The following is a 24,483-nucleotide window of genomic DNA, read 5'->3' as shown; positions in this document are numbered from 1 at the left end:
AACATGTTTTGGAAGCAAGAATAAAATGGATCCAAATTCCAAAGTGTTATGCATCTAAAAACAATACCAACAAGCAATTCCCTGTAACAACTTGGTATTCAGTTCCCTACCAGTTATCAACTGAAAACTACAGCTACAGTTTTTCTAAATGAAAGCTTTGTTTCTCATTGAAAAAAAAAAAAAAAATGGCATGGTTTGAACCACAGTAATTGCAAAGTAACTGATTTTAGCTAGTTTAAACTAGTTCTTAGCTTATCATACTGGTTCTGAGCAGGAGTTAGTTTACCAGCTCAGCACAGACTTTTCTAAACCTGCTGTCATGCTTCAGTTCATAAAATACCAAACCATTCATTTTCTTTTTGGCTTATTCCCTTTATTATTCCGGGTTGACACAGTGAAATGAACCGCCAAAATACCTAATCAACATTTTTATTTATTTTTTATTTGTTTAAACAGGTTTCTGTCTCACCGCTGTGTCTAGAGCCATGATGCTTGGCTGAACATTGAGCAGTCCAAGGGATGATCCGGCCTCTGGCTGAACCACCACCAACAGTGACGATACAGTCTTGACCGTCTCCACCTGCTGATCAGCACGGGTAACTTCCTGAGTGGCCACCTGACACACACACACAGAAAGAGAGAGAGAGAGAGAGAGAGAGAGAGAGAGAGAGAGAGAGAGAGACAGAGAGAGAGAGACAGAGAGAGAGAGACAGGGATAGTTAAAATAAAGAAAGCATGGTGTGCGCTTTATTGTACAGCCACTATTGGCTGTTAATCTATGACAACAAAATAACTGATATTAAATTCATTTAAAATGATTCATTGTCAACCCAGGGTTCAGTATAAGCTGTTCAGTAAACAGCGGATTATCACAAAACATTAAATCCCATATTTTCTTTAAAAATGTTGAAAATGATGCATGAGTAGAGCCACCTTTGCCATAGTTGAGTCTTAAAGTGAGCACTGGAATGATAAAATGAGTGATGCCGATCAGAGATAAGAGAGTACCAGATCTGAACAATTGTATCTGCTGTTACATTTAAAGATGTATGCAGCAGTCATCTATGAAGGGCTGCTTCTTATTTGTTACACTCCTAAAATGCAGGGCTTTCTTAACCCAACATTGAGTTAACTTTTTTTCAATAACATATAAATTAAACTTTTTAACCCAGTGGATGCATGTGTCCATATTCGATCCAACGCTGGGTAACAACAACCCAGTATTTTTAGAGTGTATCAGTTATGTTGTGTTATGATTGTTCCCTGATTCATCTCACCTTCTTTGATAATGTGACCCGTGCTTAATGTTTGTAGTTTCTGCATTAAATTATGTTTACAAGCTTTTGCTTTTATTTTTATTTATTTTTATTTTGCTTTTATTTATATATAACATATTAAACACAGATGTCTATATGAGGTATATTACTGAAGATATATGGACAAACCAAACCATTGGGTTCATTTTACAAATTACATTTTAAATGTTTCATTCTTTTATCCAAACTATTGCATTTCTACATATTTGACTCTTATTTGAAGTGTACATGTATATAAAACACTAAGATACCCTAAGGATATATATTGTTCAAATAAAACAAGTAGATTAACGTCTTACATTATTCCAGGCTGGGTCACTGGATGAGGGTGGAGGAGGAATGATACCCATGGATGACACATTGAAGCCGATGGACTGACTCAGATTTCCGGATACAGCAGCACGGCCCAGATCATCAGCAATGTTCTTCAGGACATCAAACTGTTGGGTGTTATCTAAAGAAAGAATATTAATATACAATTTCGGTCAATATGATGTGATTTAAATGCTGTTGTGTATTAATCATTTTTTGTTTAAATGCAATATAGCTGTCTGTTGTCACCTGTGGTGCTGTTGGTGGTCGTCTGAGTCGGCGGCTCCCTGATCTCCACCTCCACTGTCAGTCCTGTCGAGCGCCGTCGTCTAGCATTAGTTCCTTCACGGATTATGTTGGTGATTCGGATTTTGTACGAAGGAATTTTTAGGAATGCAGCAAGATTGTTGATTAAATTTGCGCCAAAGAATTCCGCCTCAGTCATAGCCGGGAGGTTGAAGGCCACAAACAGAACTGGGGAGGTGCGGATTTGTACTGGATCTGAGCCACGCAGAAGTATGTTCATCATTTTGTAGTCTTGGTCAAAGAAGTTGGAGCCATGACTTGCATTAAAACTGGGAACATATTGGCCTGAGAAGTGCAGAGAGAACCACTGGTAAATTAGCAATTATCCTGTGTTGTTCAGGTTGGAAAATTATTTTCTTATGGCTTCTACTGTACCTGTATAAGTTGGCCCGAGCAGCGTGTAATCAGTGTTTCCCGCATTCCACTGAGCATTTGTTGGACCAACCAAACTATTGTTAACATATACATCTAACCGCTGAGGGTTTGAGTAAAATACAGCCACTCTGACAGCCTGGACAAAAAAAACATTAAAGTAGAGTCAAACATCTAGTTTAATACTTTGAAGGCTTAAACTAAAATCATGTATTAAAAAAAATAAAAATAAAAATAAATAAATATATATATATATATATATATATATATATATATATATATATATATATATATATATATATATATATATATATTAAAAAAAAAAAAAAAAATTATATATATATATATATATATATATATATATATATATATATATATATATATATATATATATATATATATATAATATATATATATAATTGCAGGTTTGCATCCACATTTATTGCAGTGTAGGTATTTGATGAAATAATGCAAGGCACAATGGACACATACTGAAATTATACTTAAGAATAAAACCAAATAATTAAAATTAAACTTGGGCATGCTGTTTCAGTATAATGTCAGTATAAATCTTCTTCTAGACTAACCTCTGTCGGTCCAGCATTCAGTAACATAAGTCTTAAGTTCTGTGGTGTTGTGCTGGTGAAATAGATGTCAAAGGATTTACTGGTGGCAACAATGGCATGAAAGAGAGAAACACGCTTCTGGCACGTGTAGCCAGCGCACCAGCCGTGATCTTGTGGGCCTGTAATCAAAAATTCAAAGTAGGATTTTAAAATGCATTAATGCACAACACACACAAAATTATGCATAAGACAATAGGTTTAATAGGGAGTTAAGAGTCATACCATTGATCAAATCCACATATTTGTCCCCCAGGATGGCTACAGGTGAAAGACGCCTGGTTTCAGTGTCAGCGTCCAGACTCTCGATGACCAGCATCTTGTAATTAAGCCCAAAGCACTTGTAGCTCTGCCAGGTGCTCATGTAGGTACAGTTTTTCTTGATCACACCTGCACAAGTAACACACGTCATGCTATTTCTTTTAGATTACTGTGAATTATGAACAGCTCTCAGACAAACTGTACCTTTGTAAGGGGAGATCTGATTGACAGGTATGCGGCTGCCATTGAGATAAGTGAGCATGACTTTAGGGATGCGGTAGTCGCCCAGTCCGTGCTGGGGGTCTCCATCCCATTCATACTCAGAATCGGGCACCACTGCTCCCACAGCTCCCAGGAAACTGCCATCCAAGTCCTTCAACAAAGACTTTTTCTTAGCATCACAGTCCATGTCCACACAGTCCGATGGGTTCGCCTTGCTGAACACAAACGTTGCACTTATAAATTATATCATAATTATCGAAATTGTTATTATTGGATAATTACTACTTATGCTAACAGCAAAAATTTGACCCAAAGAAAATAAAATATTTAGCAGTGTGAAACTGACATTGTACGTTCACAAAGGCTGTAATGTTTTGGTTTACCTAACATCAGGCCGATGAATGAATGCTAGACAGTCCTCAGTGCTGTTTATCTTGGTTATCCTTTCGACACTGATTGGATGTTGTAGATCCTCATTTCCTGGGTTAGTCATGAACATGTAATTTGTCTCTGTTGAACAGACACTCTTGAACCCAACAAACGTTGTGTCTGCAGACAAAACAGGCAGTGTAAATAGAGCATTATATATATACATATATATATATATATATATATATATATATATATATATATATATATATATATATATATATATATATATATATATATATAGTTTGATTGTAGAATCATATTGTCTACTGTAGGTTGTTTTTAGACTAAACATGCTTCAGATTACCTGTTTATATACTGTACAGATAGTTACAATGCAGTATTTTAGTATTTTATGCAGTAATTGCAATCTCATGTACTGTTATTGAAAGTAATGAAAAAGCAGTTAATGGCAAACTGGAGAGTAACACTTTTTCATTTATTGACCTATATTATCTGTTTAGCACACACATTTGGAGGGAATATAATTTACCAGAGACGGTCATCAGACCAGTTATTGCATTGTAGCTCATTAATCCAGGGTGAGGCTTTTGTGGTGCATGATTGTGGTCAGATTCAAATGTCGGCCAACAAACTCCAGACCTACCACCTGTTATAATCAAAAAATGCAGTTAGAATTGCATGAAAAAAAAAAATTCTCTGAAATTAATGCATTCAGTATGACATGAAGTCTTGTATTGTACCGTTAGGGGGGCGTGGAGCCCCATGACCTCTACTCATTGAAACATAGGTCATAGTCGTGGACAGACTGTCTAAACAGTTAAAGTTGGGGCTGCTGCCAACAATCAGGGCACCCTGGAGAGATTATTTGTGTAAATTTATGCAATTAGATTTGAGAATATGTTGTATTTTTAACTTTAAGAGATATACAGTGGTGGCCAAAATGATTAGAACACATAGATGTCAGATGATTGTGTCTACGTGATCATTACAATAAACAAAAACTGTATGAAATATCTACAATGCACTATAAGCAATAGAACTCAGCCATCATAAAAATATGTAGGTAATTGTCCATACTTAAAACAAGCAATACTTTATAAATAGTTAATGTCATACAATGTCACAAACCTCAAAGTAAAGTTTCTGGATTCATTTGCAGAACGAGATAAGGCAAGTCAAGTCAAGTCGAGCTTTATTCTCATTCTACTACATGTGTGGACATACAGAGGAGCAAAGTGCTGTGTCTCGCAGGACAACTGTGCTACATATGCATTTATTCATTTTCTTTTCAGTTTAGTCCCTTTATTATTCTGGGGTCACCACAGCAGAATAAATTGCCAACTTATCCAGCATATGTTTTATGCAGCACATGGCCTTTCAGCTGCAACTCATCACTGGAGAACACCCATGCACTCTCATTCATACACATACACTACAGACAATTTTAGCTTACCTAATTCACCTGTACTTTATGTCTTTAGACTTAATGGGGGAAATCGGAGCACCTGGAGGAAACCCACGCAAACGTGGGGAGAACATGCAAACTCCACAAAGAAATGCCAACTGACCCAGCCGAGGCTCGAACCAGCAACCTTTTGCTGTGAGGCGACAGCACTACCAACTGTTCCACCGTGTTGCAGTGCTACATAAATTATTCATGACTACAAACACAACAGTGGACATAGGAGCTATTTTAAAAACCGGTGCATAACTAACATATACTATGAGACTTATAGTATAAGACATAACATCAGAACTTTAATAGTAATAACATATTACTATTGAAGTTCTGAGGAAAAAAATAACAATGTGCCAAAGAGATGTCCTGTAATTGCTGGACATACAAAATAGTAGGTAAGTAAAAAGTGAATTAAACAATATGACTCACTTTATTTTATAGTTGTTGTGCTCAGAGCAACAAGTGTTTTCAGATCTAACGAGCGTTCTATTAATTTTGGCCACTTCTGTATAGTGTGCACAGTTTATACTGTAGTGCATTCTCACCTGCACGCGAACGGTTTTGTCAGAATACCTGTGACTGACCGCGGGAGGTTCATAAATTAAAGACATGATTCCCATTCCATTATCAATCAGGCTCACATTAGAAATCAACACACTCATGGAGACCTGCAAGTGAGAAAACAGTCATTTAAAACAATGCTAGATCGATCGGCACAATGCATTTGTAGAACTAGGACATTTTGACCAAGAGAACACATGGGTATTATATAATAGCAGGATGTGCATGAATCATTTTTCATACTTGAACATAAATGCCGAAATCAAAACTTCTCCAGACAGTGAAGCCCTGGATCTGAGAGCAACCAGGAAGTCCATCTTTATTCATGTAGAGCCCGAAAAGACCACCATGCGCCTCATTCTGACTCCACTGGGCCACTGGATTTGAAACTCCTTTTGACATATTGTTGAAATCTTTATTTTGTGTGTATGTTTGTGTTTATTTTTTAAAATTACTTTTGCTTCATATATTGTACCTGGGCAGGGTTCTCCATCAATTCTGAATCCCACTCGTTCATAGCCAGCAACAATATTTCCTTGAAGAATCACATTGGTTGCTTCACTGACCTAGGGCACACAACATTATATTTTTATAGTATTAATCTTTTAAGCAAATATGCAGTTCTAAAAGTGGGTCTACCATGATTTTCAACATGGTAACATGGTAATTCATGCATTAGTGCTTCATGTACCATTACACACAGTATATGAAAATGGTAGCCATTAAATAGCACATTCAAGCACAGTAACATGATATTCCCATCTGACTTTATTCTGTATGTAGTACCTCAATTCCTGCATTCCATTGAAAGTTAAATTCCTCTGCTCTGCCATTGTAAGATCCAGGCCACAGTGTCAAAGTAACCAAGTTCCTCCGAACCACATTACTATCTCCCCAGACTCTGATTCCTTGGAAATTAAAATAAAAATAGTAATTTGATGAGGGATTACATGTGGTTTTATACTGTAAAAGTGTTTTTCTTTCTAGGTGTGGTGGCAGGCCTATTTCCACACATGTTCATCCTGTCAGAACATTCCTCCTGCACTCACACAACTGTAGTATTACTAGTGAGGATAAATTAGTAGCCAATGTCTGAGGAACTGAACAATTAAAATAATAAAACAACTCTAAAACAAACTTGGGAAGATATTTACTTTCATAGATTTAAACACAATGGGAGAGGGAGATAGAGGAAGAATGAAAGGCAAAACACTCGATTCTCACCAATGGTCATGAACTTTGGGTCATTACCAAAAGGGCAAGATCTCAACCACAAGTTACTAATATGAGCTTCTTTCAAAGGGTTGAAGGGCGCACCCTTAGAGATGGGGAGTGAAGCTTTATCACTCACGAGAAGTTAAGCCAAAGCAAAGAGTAAAGCCCCTGCTCCTCCACATCTAGAGAATCCAGTTCAGGTGGCTTGGGGTGTTTCAGATGCCTCCTGCATGCCCTACCTAGGGAGGTGTTCCAGGCTTGTGTCACTGGGAGTAGGCCCACAGGAAAAACCAGAACCATATTGGTTTGCTCATTCATTATTTTTCCTTCAGCTTAGTTCCTGATTATCAGGGGTCACCACAGTGAAATGAACCGCCAACTATTACGGCATATGTTTTACACAGTGGATACACTTTCATCTGCAACCCAGTACTTGGAAACACCCATACGCTCTGGCATTCACACAAATACGTATAAATTACAGCCAGATTTGATTACCCAATTCACCCATAACGCATGTTTTTGGACTGTGTGGGAAACCGAAGCACCCGAAGGAAACCCACGCAAACATGGGAGAACATGCAAACTGGTCCAGCCGGTAATTGAATCAGCAACCTCTTTGCTGTGAGGCAACAGTGCTAACCACTGAACCACCATGCCAGAGCCCATGTTGAAAACATTTTGTTTTAATGGCTCAAACATATATTAGACTTGCTAGAGATATATCTAAGCAATTATGAGCCTTTTGAGAGTAAAATGAGGTGCTTGTAACAGCAATAAACTCCAGCAAGTTATTGTCCATAGATTTTTTTCTATTAACAAAGTTTAATTATGGAATAATAAAAAAAAAACACTAATACAGTTTAATTATTTGATCTTGGAACAAGTTTCATTATAACTGTCGTAACCGAATGCTACACTGTTTGCTGGGTTTAGGCAATCATACAGTACTTATGTCCAGTCCTGTCAGGACCTCCTTAATCAGTCAGGCGCTAGAGTATAACATTAGAAATGAAGCACTACTGCAATTACACTAAAGTTTGCACTATTATTTTGCATTTAACTTTTATTGCATTTCAGTGCATGGCTATAATCTGCTATAAAAGCTTAAAGGACTAAATGATTTGACTGAGCTACGGCAGAATGAATGTATAATCATTTTGTGTTAACTTTAAACAGTATAGCTGCTGCCAGTGAATCTGCACCTTCTCCAACGGTGTGATGAATCACATTGTCATCGATGCTTAGTCCATCTGTTCCGAAAATTCCAATAGCAGGAGCAAAGCCGTCATGAAAAGAACATCCCTTCACGTACGACTCCCCAGCCACCTAAAAAAAGACATTGCACAATAATTTAGACATTGTACATTTAAGTGGAATAATGGGGTGATCAAGAATAAAGATATCAAGGCTTTCTCTCACCGATTCCAGGTTGAAAAACACTAGAGAGTATCGTGGGTCTGACAGGTCGTTCCATCCCTCCTGTCCAGTGTGATAGAACTGAACATTTCTGATCTGAGCTTTTCCTGAGACGAAAGTGCAATGACAATTTAATAGGAGTTTAGCGATTAGCATGTGATGCTACATGTGCAAATTACTTAGACACACTTAATTATTGTCAGCTTTTCATTATAGTAAAAATGAACGATAATGCTTTAAAATAATGGCCCGTTAGTTACTAACATGAAAAACTATAAGTTATACACTTTTTTTATTACAGCATTTATTCATCTTTCTTAACATTATTATTGTTTTAAGTTAAAAAAACATTTGTTCATTATAGTACATATTAATCCACAGTGTATTAATTAATGTAAACAAATACACATTTGGATTTTAATAACACATTAGTTAACATTGATCTATCATTAAAAATGTTTTACAATATTATTCATACTTAGTTAATGTTAGTATTAATTAATGGACCATTATTCTAAATTGTTACTACATTAATCATTGTATGTAAGACTTGAATAAAGATGAATATAGATTATACCTCTGAAAGTGATTCCATCAACAAAAAAGGTTCCCACCAGAACTCTGGCTCCATAAGACTGTGTGAACATTTCTGGATACTCCTGACCAATGATCTGGATGTTCCTGGTCAGTAAAGCCACATTTCCTGCAAGCTGATAACTTCTTGAAGTCCCTGGAACACTGTAGCTCTCCCCTATATGACCAGATACATTAAGAGGTCATATATTTTATCAATTTAAAGACATTTTCTTAAAAAACACTTTTTCTTTCTTTCTTTCTTTCTTTCTTTCTTTCTTTCTTTCTTTCTTTCTTTCTTTCTTTCTTTCTTTCTTTCTTTCTTTCTTTCTTTCTTTCTTTCAAATGCATTTTTTATTTTTAGTTGAGAATGTAGTTGTTTAAACAAAATGTCAACATGTTTTAGATTTTAAAAATTCCAAAACAATATGAGATTTTTTAAACAAAAGAAAATACTCGAAAAGCAACCACTGACATCCATAGTAGGAAAAAATAATATTTTGGAAGACAATGACTACCATCTTCAAAATAACTTATTTTGTGTTCAACAGAAGAAAGAAACTGGATTCTGACAACTAAAATTGTGAGAAAGTGAAACCGTTCAGTTGGGAAACACTACTGTAGAAAACTAACCAATGTGTGTATATGTTAAAGGCTGGTCCAGGGTCAGTGTGCGACCATAATTGGAAACAGCAATAATGTTGCGTATTTCTGTCTGCCAAGGGTCATAGCTAGTGGTGGACAGCAGGATCTTATCCCCAACCTGAAGATAATAAAAGCAGTTTAGTTCATGAAAGGAGATTTGACTCTTAATGGCATCACACATCATGAAATTCTTCTTTAAACTCCTTTTGGTAGCACCATTAAAAAGCGTCTGACCTTCCAGTCCACAGACTCCTGTAGAGAGAGAGTGTTGTTTCCTGCCTGGGATGTGCTTGCCAGCTTAGTGTGATAGATGTTGTGTGGCATGCCATACAGGTCAAGAGATCCAAACACACCTGGAAAACAGTGACTGTTAAAATTAGAACCTTTAAAGACTGTGGAGAATGTATTTTACCATTGTTTGCATGACTGTCTGGTGTCTTCAATGCACTAAAAGATAAACTAAGCTCAAATGCATCAGTCAACACTAATGCAGCTAAACTTTCACTCTATTTGCATTATGATCTTTATTAACTCTTTATGACATTGATGGTCCATTCAAAATGGGATTTCACCCTCTGAAGGGCCACTTCGAATCGCCTTTCAGAATGAAGGATTATAAAGGGTACTACTGATCGACATACATGGGCAATAATAGAAAAAAAGTGTGCAATAATAACATGAAAGAACAAAATTAAAAGAGAAGACAAATCCATTTTCAAATTTAAATGCAAATAGAAACAAATTACTCAAATAAAATAAGTTTAACGCTTAAAAAAAACAATTTACAGTTTGTTTGTTCGTTTATTTTCATTTTATTATAACTTGTTTCTTTAAATGTATAAAGGTTGTGGCCTGGACTACACTTGCCATCATGCAATGTGCTGATTACACACTACAGCTGTTATCAATATAGACTCTGATTACACTGACAGTTCAGAGCAAGCTTCTTGTTTCCTATTTTGAACTATTAATTGTTTGCTGAATGCCCTGACCCTATAGCCTAGTTTGGAATACTCTTTTGGATTACCCCTGATATTGTTGTTTGCTTCTGCCTGTAAGCCTGCCTGTTTCATTCTGTTATAACACTTTAGTATGTTACGTAGAACTTGAGATGGCAAACGTGCACATATTGTGTCACAACTTTTTAACTTGCTCTACATGTAGTTGAAATTGTTCTGGTTCAAGGGTATATGGCTGAATTAATCCTATATTACCACTTGTCATTTTGTAGTGTTTATTGCTCTCTTCTAGCTAGTATGAGTACGTGGAGGTTGCACTTATTTGAAATTTCATTAATACATTTAATAAATCATGCAAGATGTTAAGAAATATCCTAGTATGTGTGCTAAATAATTAAATATGTACATTTGTTTTTAAACATGTTTTTTTGGGAGAATACAATTATGGACTGCTGTAGGGGTTTTAAATGGAAACCAATTTTTATTTTTATTTTTTCAAACTGATGAAGATTTCTTTATGACAGCATTTAAGACAAACTCAAATGCTTAATTTGGTTGAATTCAAGTAATTTACCCAGCACTTTGGATCCTTGGTTTGGTCCAGATGGTAACAGCCAGTCTGGAGTGGTATGGCTTCCTTTCAGTATGATCTGAAGTTGACCTCTGAAGGGTGCATCAGGCCAGCCGGCAATCAGACGCCCACCCTGATTTTGTGAAAATATAAGAAGATTTTATTGCGGATAAAATTAAACATGTATTTGTATGAGGAATATTTAACTGTTTGGTCAGCTAATCAAAGGCTGGTTTAATTAACTTAGGATTCCTGCTATAGTAAGGCGCAGTATTACGTTGTGCAAATGAATGTAACGTCAACTATCACAGCATGTAAAGCACAGAAATCTCCATCTTAAACCCATATATCCACGCTATATGGTAACTCACAAAATGACTGTCCACATTAAATTAAGAACCATCATGATCAGTAACCACATTTATAAATTTGAGTAAAATCATTTGATTAATAAGTTTATTAGAATTTCAACAAATGTTTCATTCCATTAACAAAAACTGAATCAATAAAATAAATATTCCCAATATTAAAAAAAAAAAAAAAAACTACAATTAATAGATTGGGTATGATAAAACCTAAAAGAGACATTTAAACAGAACTAAAACTAAGCTAAATGAAAAACAGCAGTAAGAGTAATTTTTAAATGTAGACACTTAACAAGATTACCTGAATGGAGATGTATGTGGCATTCAGAACAACATTGTTATATTGCATGGAGGTGTCATTGTTTGTGTCTGGAATCTCTAAAACTCCAACAATCTTCAGCTTATTCAGGGAGGGGACTACAACATCCACAACCACCCAAATGCCTTTGAAAGAAAATTGGAAATAATATGTTCTTAATCCCCTACTTCTTAAAGATCTTGGTTTAAGATTAGCTGGAGTAAAGATGCTCACCAGATGGAATGACCACATCAGAACCTTGTTGTGGCACAGTGAAGTTGTTCTCTATGCTTGACCTCCAAAATGATGTATTTGACCAAAATCTACAACAAAAAAGACAAGTTTTTAATCATGAGAAAAGTCAACTGGTTATTTCTTTAAAACTGTGTGAAGAAATAATTTGTTAATTGTCATATGTTTTTTATTAGTTTATACATGGAGTTTGCAGGTCTGCGGCCGTTTGTCGGGGCTGAGGTGGCTGCGGGTGGAGGGGCAGGCTGGATACAGTTGGGATAATAACACTGATATACTCTGAAGTCAAGTGATCTATCTACAAGTGAGCGGTCCACACTGTTCCTCCTCCTCCGGCTAGACAAACGGTCTCTTCCAGACACTGTAGACAAAAATTAACTCATTAATTGATTAGCAAATTATTAGAAAAATTGGAAATACAGCTTAGATATTTTGGGTGAAGAAATCTTTTACCCATGTAATAGACGTTTTTGGATGTCTGGTTGAAGTACCAGTCCCCGTTTACATTGGCAGTGGGGTTCAGGGCCTGGGAAGAACCATTCCTGTCATCTATAATGCGGAACCGATCAGGTGCCTGGGTCAGGTTGTGGTTCATAATTACATAATTTTCTGGCTATAATGGAAAAAAGGTTGTTAAAATGAGAAGAGGTAAACATCATTTTAATTATATATTTAAATTTATACATACATACAGTTCAAGTCAGAACAATTAGCCCCCTGTTTATTTTTTTCTCCAACAGAAAAACGGGAAGAAGATTTTTTCAACACATTTCTAAACATAATAGTTTTAATTACTCATCTCTAATAACTTAATTTGTCTATTTGCCATGATAACAGTAAATAATATTTTACTAGATATTTTTTAAGACTCTTCTATACAGGTTTTGTATTTTTTTACAGGTTAAAGTGACATTTAAAGGCTTAACTAGGTTAAATAGATTAACTAGGCAGGTTAGGGTAATTATGCAAGTTATTGTATAACACTGATTTGTTCTGTAGACTATCAAAATAAAATATAGCTTAAAGGGGCTAATAATTTTGTCCTTAAATGGTGTTTAAAAAATTAAAAACTGCTTTTATTCTAGCCAAAATAAAACAAATAAAACTTTCTCCAGAAGAAAAATGATCAGACATACTGTGAAAAATTCCATCCTTTGGGACATATTTTAAAAAGAAAAAAAATTCAAAGGGGGGCTAATAATTCTGACTTTAACTTTTATATAATATATATTAACAAATATAAATGTGTTATATGTTTATAAAATAAAGGTAACACATCTCAAATAGTGGGGGGTAAATTTTTATAATACATATTAAATAAAATCCCTTTGCTTTAGCTAAGTATGATGTTTTAAAAAAAATACCTGTTGAAATTAAAATAACTAAATGGTAACATTTTAATACTATTCATACAACATCATTGTTCCACACGAACATATGTATTATTTATTAGTCGGGTGTAGTATACCAAACCAATAGTGTATGTATGTGTGTGTGTGTGTGTGTGTGTGTGTGTGTGTGTGTGTGTGCACTATAAGCACAGTAGTTGTATGAAGTAGTTTTATTTTGCCCTTTTAGCATTAATATGAAATAGTACTGCAGAAGACGATATTGTATAGCATGTTTAAAAAAATAAAAATTGTATTAAACTTTTAGACTATACCCGAAATCCGTAGACCATTCCATTGTATGAGATGTTGGTGATTTGTGATGCACCATTAAAGTACCAGTTGTATGTTTCACCAGTGGGCAACATTACCAACCAGCCCATTGTGTGGGTCACAAGTTTTTTAAGAAAAGGAAGCACGCATGTACCTAAAGATAAAAAAAATATGACACATAGAGTTAATGCATTAAACATAATGCCATCGAAGTATCACAGCTCACTTGAACCAAACAAACACAGAAGCTTGAGTCACATTTAATTTAATTTTTTAAACATTTTTTTTAAACTCTTTCTAATCAAACACACCTAAATCAGCTCATCAGAATATTAGATGAGACTCCAAAACCAACCTTAAGTTAATGAGTCAAACAAGGTAAGATAAGATAACATCAAAAATATGTACTGCCTCCTGTTACAGGGGTGGGAAACAATTCACTAGACCAGTGGTTCTCAAACTTTTTTCCTCAAGTACTACCTCAGAAAAAAATGTCTCTCCAAGTACCACCAAAATGAGCAGTATTGAAATACAATAGCGTAGTAGGCCCAGTAAAGCAGCTACACCTCTGCACACTTAAAAAAAATGTGGCAGATTACCTCAGAAATATAGGCTATATGTCATATATGGCATATTATATAGATCATTTTTGATAATTTTTTTAATGTGTAGCGTGTACATGTCATATTTCGTTACTCCTAGTACCACTAAAAGGGAGCCTGCGTACCACTAGTGGTACACATACCACAGTTTGAAAACCACTGCACTAGACTGTTGTGTTTGATTATTTTGTTCACACATAACATTTTTAAAAGCAGCACAAATTTTAATAAAAAAATAAAGACAGTGTTTTCAAAAATTTGGTAAGCCCCTAAGAACACAATGTTTCTTTTGGAAAGTACACAGTAATTGCCTAGAAACATGTATGTAACTGCTTAGATCATAGCTTAATCAGCAATAGTATTTCAGCCTACCATAAGAGTTCGTAAGAACAACATCTTTAGACAAGAGTGAAGGCGGTGAGGGATTGACGATGACCAAGCGGTGGAAGTTAATGGTGTTGTCACACACTGAACCAGGAACACCAATACTCCACTCTGTTCCTGGAGAGCAGTGTCTTGGGTCGAGCAAACCATTTGTCGGTACCACCTTGTAGCTGACATTCCCTTTTAAGAAAAATTAAACATTTATTCACATATAAAACAATTAATTACCAATGTCCTCACATTTTATACAATAAAGTACAGTTGAAGATACATCTAAATCAGTGGTGCTCAACCCAGTTTCTGGAGATCTACCATCCTGCAGAGTTCAGCTCCAATTCTGTTCAAAGACACCTGAACGAATTAAGACCTAAACAGCACTTGATAATTACAGGCACGTGTGTTTGTTATGGGTTGCAACTGAAATCTTCAGGTACTGTAGGTATATCTCCAGGATCAGGGTTGCTCACCCCTGATATAAGTAATAAAATTTCCAGCACCTGTCAGTGAACCATCAACATCTACTAGGGCCACCTCATGTTCCCATCTGAACCAAGCCTTGTTTGGTGACTGATAGTACTGTATCCCACTGAACCTCGCGCTCCAGCCTCCACAGCGGAATGTGCAGGTTCCTATAATTTCTGCCACTCCGACTGCAGCGCACGATGGACGGTTGAAGTTCACAAACTTTGTGTTAATGATGCTCATACCATCATCCAGGGGCAGGACAACACCGCGATAGGTGCAGTAGTTACTTCCGAGTCCAAGTTCATCCACATGACCCACCATTGTGCTGTTGACCACAGCGGCTCCTCCATCCAGTCCCCATCCACTGACGTACTGCCGGATGATCCTCTTGGTCTCCACTCCTGCCTTCTCATTATTGACCATCAGGAACTCGCTGAACTGAACCGATCCTACATTCACCCACTCTGCACCTTTCTCATTGTTCCAGGAAGTGAAGCGGCGGAAGATTGCTGGTGCTGGTGTTGAGGCACTGCAGCTGCCGGTGCGCATGGGGAAAAACTCTTGAAAAATCCACAAGCCAAACCAACCCTGCGAATGCACTGTATTGTTGAAGAACTGTCCTAATGGCACTTTCTTCTGACAGATGTTGGGGTCATAAGATGGGCCGTCAGGATTATCATGCATACGGTACCAGAAGCCAAAGTGAGTCCCTCCAGCTGCGGCATTGTGTCTAATGATGTTATTAGGGTTGGTGACCCAGAATCCAGCTGGGGTCACATCATCATTTAGTAAACTAGTGCTCTGTTTTACAAAAACAGCCAGGTTGTACTGTAGGATGTTTCCGGTCTCTATGCCATCCTCAATAAAGAAGGCTCCACCCATGATATTGTAAATGACGTTCCGCTCCACTAGTAGGTTGTGAGTGTTGTGAATTGTGACGGCACGGTTGTAGGACTGATGGATTCCACATCCACGTACATATGACTTGAATTGAACATCACCCATTAGATGCCAGTGGATTGGGTAGCGTCCCAGACGGAATGCCTGTCCAACGTTAAATAGCTAAAGGAGGAAAATGACAAACTTAAAGTCAAGATTTAATTTCACGACAAACATATGATGTCTTGCTATAAAATAAATATTGAAAATTCAGCATGAATTATTTCATCAAGATAACTCCTCTAAACATTTGTTCTCCATTGTTTTTATTGGTGTAATTCAGCATTTCTCATGTGCCTTGGGTGTCAAATGGAGACATAAGAAGTGTGGAATGACAATTGTGAGAATATTTGGGTTGAGATGAAAACCTGAAGTATACACTTTGAAAAAAACATCAAAAACCATCCCGGCAAAGGTAAAACAAATGATGACGAAGAAGTCAAAAAGAGCTAATTTTGCGGATTTGGGAAATTTACAGCAAGCTGACAAGATCACTCGCTTCATTAACACCACTGTCATGAAAATAAAATGGATGTTCTTGGTTGCAAGAACAAACAATCCAACCCAACTTGCAAAATTAGCCAGATCTCTAGTACTATGCATCCCCACCAGTAGCAGCAGCAGTGAAAGGGTCTTTAGTGCTGCTGGACACACCATCAGTGAGCGCAGGGCCACAGTGAATTCAATAATGTTCCTTCACAAAAACATGTTTACAAAGCCTAATCCTGGTGAGTAAAGGGTTTTCAAATTATAACCAAATATTTATTAAATCATAAATGTTATGTAGACAAAGTATATAGGCTAATGTTGGCATTAGCCTATTTTATTTTTCAGTTTCACGGTTGCCTTAAGGCCTGATTGGGAAGAGAAGTGGCGAAACAAATCTCGCAGAGCCTTTATCTTAATTTCGTTATTGCAAAATACCTGTCATAATTTAGAATTTATTTTAATAAAATTTGTTTTGAAAGACTTATTTTTATTGGTATTGGCCAATTTAAAGGCTAAGCGTATGTACCTATGCATATTTAGAGTGCTGAGATATTACAATGTTACAGAGGACTAATTTTATGTCTTTGTTCCAACTTTTAAGTGGCCTATAGTCTCTGTTTGCTATGACTAAATTATGTCAATACACACACAAACCACCCATTATTAAAAAAAGCCAAAAGAGCTGTGTGCATGTGCAAATCTGAATAATATTTGGCTGTAAACGGGTTTGGCCTTTTAAAAAGCTGTCTATCAAAATGTACTTGTTGGGCTCGAGCCGAATTCTCTCAGGCTCAGGTCCAGACAGGCCAAACTTTTATGGCCCTATTACAGCTCTAATGCTAATTATTATAATAACATTTTATTTTATTTATTTTATTGTATTCAATAAGTTTTTATTTAATCTGCATTTGCAGTATGACTCTTATTAGTTGCATTTTTTTATTCTTTTTTATTGAACATTTTGATTTTGAACAAAGCCTGAGATCCCCCTAACAAAAAGTGTCAAATAAAATAAAAACAGTAATATTGTAATAATAAGTACAAAATCATGATTAAAACATAAATGATACAGTCTCTCTCATATTTAACTAAACTGTACAATTTTTTACTGGCACCATTTATTTTGGCTGTGGTGTATTCCAAACTAATAGTGTCCAATAGATAGAGCCTCTAGGATATGGAGCAAATAAATCAACCCAGGCTCATTGTGGAAATGTAGCCCTGCGGACGTTTCTGCGGACCGCGATTTACGTCCCGGGAGTTTTCGCGGATCCGCGAGAGGCCGCTGTGCGCGCTTTTTCGCGTCTCGGGCGGGCGCCTCTCGGGAGCGCGTGGCGATTGCGCCCGCGCCGTTCTCGTGCGAAAAGCCGCCGGATCGAAAAAAAAAAAAAAAAAAAAAGCAAAAGCCATCGTCTTCGATTTCGACCGCGTTTTCGGATCCCTTATTTTTCAGATTCCGTTTTTCGTCTTACCTGATTTCCGGAACCTGCTGTTCCCCGGACTCGATCCCGGTCGTTGTCCACCGCGGCCGGCTCCAGCTCCTCCTCCGGGGCCTCCGCTCCGCCGACGCAACACTGTGAGCTAAGCGGACAAACTGATTGCATCGGGAAAGCCCTCCACTCGGAGGCGAGCCGTCGGCCGGCGAGCGCGAAGAGGAGGGGCGGAGCGGCGCCACACCGCCCCACAGCGTTCGCTCGAAAAAAAACAAACGCGGCCTTTACGTACCTCCAGCCACGTAAATCGCGGTCTCCAGAAACGTCCGCGGGGCTACGTTTCCAGAATGAGCTTGGGTTGAAATAGATCGAGCCATAGTTTCAGGATTTTTTATTTTTTTGCAAAATAAAGAAATGATGAGGTTAATCGATAAGGAAAGTGATGAATTGTCCAGCATGAGAAAAAGAAATGGGTCGCATTGGATCTAAGTTTCTATTAGTTCTTAAAGAAAGCCTTGTACTGTACTTTGGTCCAGAAAAATGCAATTTGGGGACATTTTGCATTGCCAGAACATAAATATATATATACAAGTACCTTGTGTAGAGTTGTTACATAAATGACAAAAAGGGTCTGCATTTCTTTTCATTATAAATAACAAGGAGGGTGTGGCATAAGCCTTAAAAATTAATTTATAATAAATAATTTGGTGAGCTGGGTTTTTTGAAGTTACAAAACAGTTCTCCCAATGCATATTAGTTCATTTTGAATTCACTTTAGAATTTCATATCACTCATGTTTATAAGTGTGTTCTCTAGTGGTATATACAGTTGAAGTCAGAATTATTAGCCACCTTCACATTTTTTTCTTTTTTTTTTATATATTTTCCAAATGATGTTTAACAGAGCAAGGATATTTTCACAGTATGTCTGATAATTTTTTTTTTTCTTCTGGAAAAAGTCTTATTTGTTTTATTTAGGCTAGAATAAAAGCAGTTTTAGATTTTTTTAAACACCATTTTAAGGACAAAATTATTAGGCCCCTTTAAGCTATTTTCTTTTCTTGATTGTCTACAGAACAAACCATTATTATACAATAACTTGCCTAGTTACCCTAACCTGCATAGTTAACCTAATTAACTTAGTTAACCTAGTTAAGCCTTTAAATGTCAATTTAAGCTGTATAGAAGTGTCTTGAAAAAATATATAGTAAAATATTACTTACAGTCATCATGGTAAAGATTAAAAAAATCAGTTATTAGAAATAAGTAATTAAAACTATTATGTTTAGAAATGTGTTGAAAATATCTTCTCTTCGTTAAACAGAAATTGGGGAAAAAATAAACAAGCGGTATAATAATTCAGGGGGGCTAATAATTCTGACTTTAACTGTATTTATATATATATATATATAAACAAAATTAACATTTACCTCGACATATTCAATTCTGCCAATTGCCAGATTTTGGTTTGGTTGTGGTGCATGAAACATGATGCAGCCACCAAACTGGTCACTTCCTACTTCTTCTCCAAATCTACCCTGGAAACAAGTCTGGGTGGCAAATTCACCTGTAAGTAAGAGCAATAATAGATTCATATCTTTTGGAAATAAATAAATAAATAAATAAATAAATAAATAAATAAATAAATAAATAAATAAATAAATAAATAAATAAATAAATAAAAACAGCCAATTGCAATTGCAGTCTGTCTTTTTAAATACAGCTAGGGAAACATCCAAACCTGTGTTGAATCCACTAGGGCAAGCTTTAATCTGATCATTCCACTCTGCATTGTTGGATCCACGGACAACAATGTTTCGGGTAAGAAGGCCCACCTCTGCTCTTGCTTCAAAAACAGTCCCATCAGGCAGTGTGACAGACACACCCAGATGAGTGTTCGTCAGTGGTTCAGTTAGAGTGAGGGTCCGACCATCAGCTGAAACTGAGGCAATTCTCTTCAACTCATTCTCCGCCTGACTGTGTCTATGGATTCAGTTAACACATATTTTATGTTTATATACACAAACACATAGATTTAAAGTTAAATTTATGATGTTAGTTTACTTGTTTCAAGCCTGTTTGAGTTTAATTCTTCTGTTGAACACAAAGCATTTAACAAACATGGAAACCTTATCCATTGGCTTCCATAGTATGCGTTTTTCCTTCTTTGGAAATCAAAGAATACTGTTTTTCAGCTTTTTTTTTTTTTTTAAAGATATTTTCTTTTGTGATCAACAGAATACAGAAATGCATAAAGGTTTAGAAACACCTAAAGGTGGGTAAAGTTTTATTTTTGGGTGAACTATGCTTTTAAATCAACCTAAAACATGAAGTTTCATTTCACAAAGTGTAGGTGGAATATTCTATACCTGTGCCCTGTGGAAGCAATGACAATTTCATCTCCTATCTTCCAAGTGACGGCATCCATCAGTGTCAGCGTGCTGGAGCCGCCTTGTGCCGTCTGGGAGAGGCGAGTCCACGTCATAGGGACAGGGATTCCTGGAGAAGCAAGATTGTTGCTGTAGTGTGAGCTCTGAACAAAACATTTCACTGGAGGGAAGCGATTACTCACTATGGTGTTTGTAACTTAGCACTTCTGTAAAGCCCACCTAAAGCGCTTTCTGACTGAACTCAGTCTTCAGAGAATGCTATATAGGTCACCTCTAGAATTGTGAGGATTACCTCATTTAGAGAAGATTGTGTTTCTAAGATTGTGAAATTTTAAATGTTCCCAGTAGCTCTGAGAGTTTTTGCCAGGGTAAAATAACACTTGCTCACTCACTCACTCAACCCACTCACTCACTCACTCACTCACTCACTCACTCACTCACTCACTCACTCACTCACTCACTCACTCACTCACTCACTCACTCACTCACTCACTCACTCACTCACTCACTCACTCACTTTTCTTTGGCTTGTTCCCTTCATTAACATGAGTTGAGTACTCTAAAGGGTTGACTAAAGCTAATTTTACATTGTCCAATTCACCTATAATGTCACATAAATAATAGCATTATACTGTATGTACAGTTGAATTCAGAATTATTACCCCCTGAATTATTAGACCGCTTGTTTATTTTTTTCCCCAGTTTCTGTTTAACAGAGAGATTTTTTCAACACATTTCTAAACATTATAGTTTTAATAACTAATTTCTAATAACTGATTTTTTTTATCTTTACCATGATGACAGTAAATAATATTTGACAAGATATTTTTCAAGACAATTCTATACAGCTTAATGTGACATTTAAAGTCTTAACTAGGTTAGTTAGGTTAACTAGGCAGGTTAGGGTAAGTAGGCAAGTTATTCCATAACGCTGGTTTGTTCTGTAGACTATCAAGAAAAAAATAGAGCTTAAAGGGGCTAATAATTTTGTCCTTAAAATGGTGTTTAAAAAACTAAAAACCGCTTTTATTCTAGCCAAAAAAATACAAAAAAACAATACTTTTTCCAGAAGAAAAAAATATTAACTGACACACTGTAAACATTTCCTTGCTCTGTTAAACATCATTTGGAAAATATATAAAAAAAATTGAAGAGGACTAAAAACTCTATATATATTTCTTTGGTTTGTGGAGAACCCAGAGGAAACCCATGCTACAACAATGATAATGCTATTTGTTGGTTATTCACTGTCTTTCCTGTCGTCTTTTTTTTTTCTTTTCTTTTTTTGGTTGAACAAATATATTTATTTATTTTTTACACTTAGGTAACCCAACAGCTCTTGACTTCCATTGTATTTATTCCTACTTATGGCTGCTGCCAACTGTGTCTTGTTACCAACATTCTTCAAAATACCTTTTGAAAAACAGCAAAAATAAACTCTTATACTTTTAAAACTTTTTGAAAACGAGCAAATACTTTTTAGAGAGTCAACTAGTAGTCCCTTTAGAAATGATGTTAATTTGCATACCATGCAGATCCAACACGCCCTGTCGGACTCCCAGTGTTTTGGTGCCATAGACAGGAAGCTCTTGAGAGCGCAGGTGTCCATGCAGGGTGATGATGGCCTTGTGCTGGAAGGGCATCTGCTCTGTTCCGATTTGCAGAGCTCCGCCATCTGTGATCAGAATATTCTCCGCCTGCAGCTCAATGTCTGCCTCATCAAATATCAGTCGGCCACCTAAACAGAAACATTTAGAGTACTGTATAGTACTGTATGTGTGCACCAAGGCTTTAATTAATAAAAGTTGCACATGTTTAAATAAGAATACCTTGGATAAGCAGCATCTTAAGGATTGGAGTGCTTGTGTCAAGAAGAATGGTCTGACCAGCAGTGATTACAGCAAACGATCCCTCCTCAGGAGGAGAGAGACCACCCCATGTGTAGGGAGATGACCAGACGTCAATGTAGAAGAAGGAAGCATTATCCTGAGACATACATTGAGCAAAAGAAGAGACAATAAATGCCTCTGTTATTCTTTTTTAGATATTGAGACAAACATTTGTGTGTTACTGTAGTATAAAGGATCTGAATTAGAAGGAACAAAGTGCATATTAAAAAGAACTAATTCTGAACTCTCTGTAAGTGTCAGAGAGTCATTTCAGTTTTACTTCCTGCACAAACCTGATGATGTATAACACATTTGCTTAATTGCAGAGTTTATGCTGTCGACATATCAAGAAGATGCTCTAGGCGCATTCCTCAAACATCGACATAACTTGGGGCTAAACTATAGTACGATACATTGTTTGGGAAAAGATTGATGTAGTGACGAGTGTTTCCTAAAACTCGTAGTTTCTCTGCCACGTTAGTTATAATGTAAAATGACCATAATGATGTTCTAAACGGGGTGGAGTAACAACTTCTTTAGAGAAGAACCCCATCATTTCTTTGTGCAAATTATCTTTGTATAAATAATATGCACATCCATTTAAACAAATCTAATATTAGTCTTGGTAAAAACATGCAATCGTTTCCATATTAATTGAAATATATGTAAATGGCACATATAGAGTCCATGTTTCCTTTACAAATTTTATTGAAAACAATACATATTCTATTCCAAAACAAAAGAATCATTGACAAAAACTAATACGTATTCAAATATCATATATAAATCACATAAATACATGATGAGGCTATTTATTAAGAAATTAAATATTAGTATTGATTATTTATCAGGAAATTAAAAAATCCTTCTTTAGTAATAATATTAATAGTATTAATGATGATGATGATGATGATGATGATTATGAATATTACTATTATTATTAAGTAGGATATTGTTTATTTATTATTTTTTTGACACATGTAAACCACTGCAGAAATGTTCTAACCAGCAGGCCCATGTCATATACGGTAGAGATATATACTTAATAAATAACTTACTATAAATTAAAAGCATTAATGTATGCTATGTTTTTTTGTTTTCACAAGCTTTGGAGACGTAACCTAAATTCCGCTGTTAAATAATAGGTCACCTACAGCTTTTGTCATGATCCATGGCTGTGTTCAAAATGAAATCAATGTTTACAAAGTGCACTGTAAAGGGAGCTGTGAAGGGAGCATAATTGTAAACATGGAGATCGCTAAAACTGAACTGTAAAAATACTTTGAAAGCAAATTATACCTAAGAGTGATGACTTTAATGCTTTTTTTTTTCCTTTGGATAATTCCAAGTTTAAATGTTAGAATGTTCTAAACGAATAGGGCATAGGGAGAATAACTGGGAATAGAACACAGCCACTTTGTTTCAAACTACAACTCCAGAAGTGTAGTTGCAATGTTCGTTGGAACGATGGATTTCGGAAACGACAAATCAACAGATTTTTTTATAATGAAGGGACTTGCGACTTTAGTTGGCTAGCGATGGTATTCGGAAATGCACCCCTGTTCAGCAATAGACTAATCTAGCTGATCAAAACAGGCCAACAGTAAGAAGTTGTTAAAAGAGAACAGATAAATGAAATAGCTAAACATTGACAATTATTATATCATTTACATAAATGAATTTACATTTTACATTACCATTCTGGCAATTCCTCTGTTCCCCAATTGAACTCGCACTTGAGTTTCTTGAGATTTGGGCCCAGCATTGGTCACACAGATGATCTGAGTTTCATTGGCAGACTGGATATCACAGATAGAGCCTGCGATTGTGACTGCAATTTCACTGATATTTGAGCTATAAATAAAACAGAAAAGAGAAATGCCGGAAACTCAAAAATTCAGATTAGTTTCAAACCATTTGGTTAATGTTTGTTTACCCCAATTGGGCTTTAAAGACTTGGGACATAGTGTACAAATTGTAATACTTTTGGTTGTACAGTATTTAGATGGTACTTTTTGTTTTTTCAAAACTTAACATCACCTGCCCAGTGTTCACTTTTAGCTAATAGCGTTTCTGAAATTTTGATCAACTCTTGGTGCTATTGATGAGA

The 24,483-nt window shown here is 36.1% G+C and overlaps 1 protein-coding gene across 3 annotated transcripts in view; it reads right to left on the bottom strand.

The window, feature by feature from the left end:
• pkhd1l1.1 (PKHD1 like 1, tandem duplicate 1) overlaps window positions 1–24,483 on the bottom strand; it is a 75,604-nt gene that overhangs the window by 2,586 nt on the left and 48,535 nt on the right. For all 3 annotated transcript variants that reach the window (XM_073931020.1, XM_068215168.2, NM_001318128.1), the window contains 33 exons: window positions 24,071–24,227; window positions 22,314–22,470; window positions 22,013–22,222; window positions 20,464–20,593; window positions 19,836–20,077; window positions 19,525–19,661; window positions 15,267–16,296; window positions 14,758–14,949; window positions 13,786–13,937; window positions 12,576–12,735; window positions 12,306–12,483; window positions 12,105–12,193; window positions 11,874–12,016; window positions 11,211–11,340; window positions 9,912–10,030; window positions 9,666–9,795; window positions 9,037–9,210; window positions 8,463–8,566; window positions 8,246–8,369; window positions 6,612–6,733; window positions 6,301–6,391; window positions 6,069–6,217; window positions 5,810–5,932; window positions 4,546–4,657; window positions 4,335–4,451; window positions 3,796–3,961; window positions 3,395–3,627; window positions 3,155–3,319; window positions 2,894–3,051; window positions 2,310–2,445; window positions 1,878–2,219; window positions 1,616–1,770; window positions 470–616 (listed from right to left, as the gene is read on the bottom strand). In XM_073931020.1, the coding sequence (XP_073787121.1) occupies window positions 470–616; window positions 1,616–1,770; window positions 1,878–2,219; window positions 2,310–2,445; window positions 2,894–3,051; window positions 3,155–3,319; window positions 3,395–3,627; window positions 3,796–3,961; window positions 4,335–4,451; window positions 4,546–4,657; window positions 5,810–5,932; window positions 6,069–6,217; window positions 6,301–6,391; window positions 6,612–6,733; window positions 8,246–8,369; window positions 8,463–8,566; window positions 9,037–9,210; window positions 9,666–9,795; window positions 9,912–10,030; window positions 11,211–11,340; window positions 11,874–12,016; window positions 12,105–12,193; window positions 12,306–12,483; window positions 12,576–12,735; window positions 13,786–13,937; window positions 14,758–14,949; window positions 15,267–16,296; window positions 19,525–19,661; window positions 19,836–20,077; window positions 20,464–20,593; window positions 22,013–22,222; window positions 22,314–22,470; window positions 24,071–24,227 (5,974 nt within the window). The remainder of the gene's footprint in view (window positions 1–469; window positions 617–1,615; window positions 1,771–1,877; window positions 2,220–2,309; window positions 2,446–2,893; window positions 3,052–3,154; window positions 3,320–3,394; window positions 3,628–3,795; window positions 3,962–4,334; window positions 4,452–4,545; window positions 4,658–5,809; window positions 5,933–6,068; window positions 6,218–6,300; window positions 6,392–6,611; window positions 6,734–8,245; window positions 8,370–8,462; window positions 8,567–9,036; window positions 9,211–9,665; window positions 9,796–9,911; window positions 10,031–11,210; window positions 11,341–11,873; window positions 12,017–12,104; window positions 12,194–12,305; window positions 12,484–12,575; window positions 12,736–13,785; window positions 13,938–14,757; window positions 14,950–15,266; window positions 16,297–19,524; window positions 19,662–19,835; window positions 20,078–20,463; window positions 20,594–22,012; window positions 22,223–22,313; window positions 22,471–24,070; window positions 24,228–24,483) is intronic.

The sequence above is a fragment of the Danio rerio genome, chromosome 19, assembly GCF_049306965.1.
Source record: "Danio rerio strain Tuebingen ecotype United States chromosome 19, GRCz12tu, whole genome shotgun sequence".
NCBI classification, from domain to species: Eukaryota; Metazoa; Chordata; class Actinopteri; order Cypriniformes; family Danionidae; genus Danio; species Danio rerio.
The sequence above is the reverse complement of the archived record's forward strand: the minus strand, read 5'-3'. Positions and strand labels throughout refer to the sequence as shown.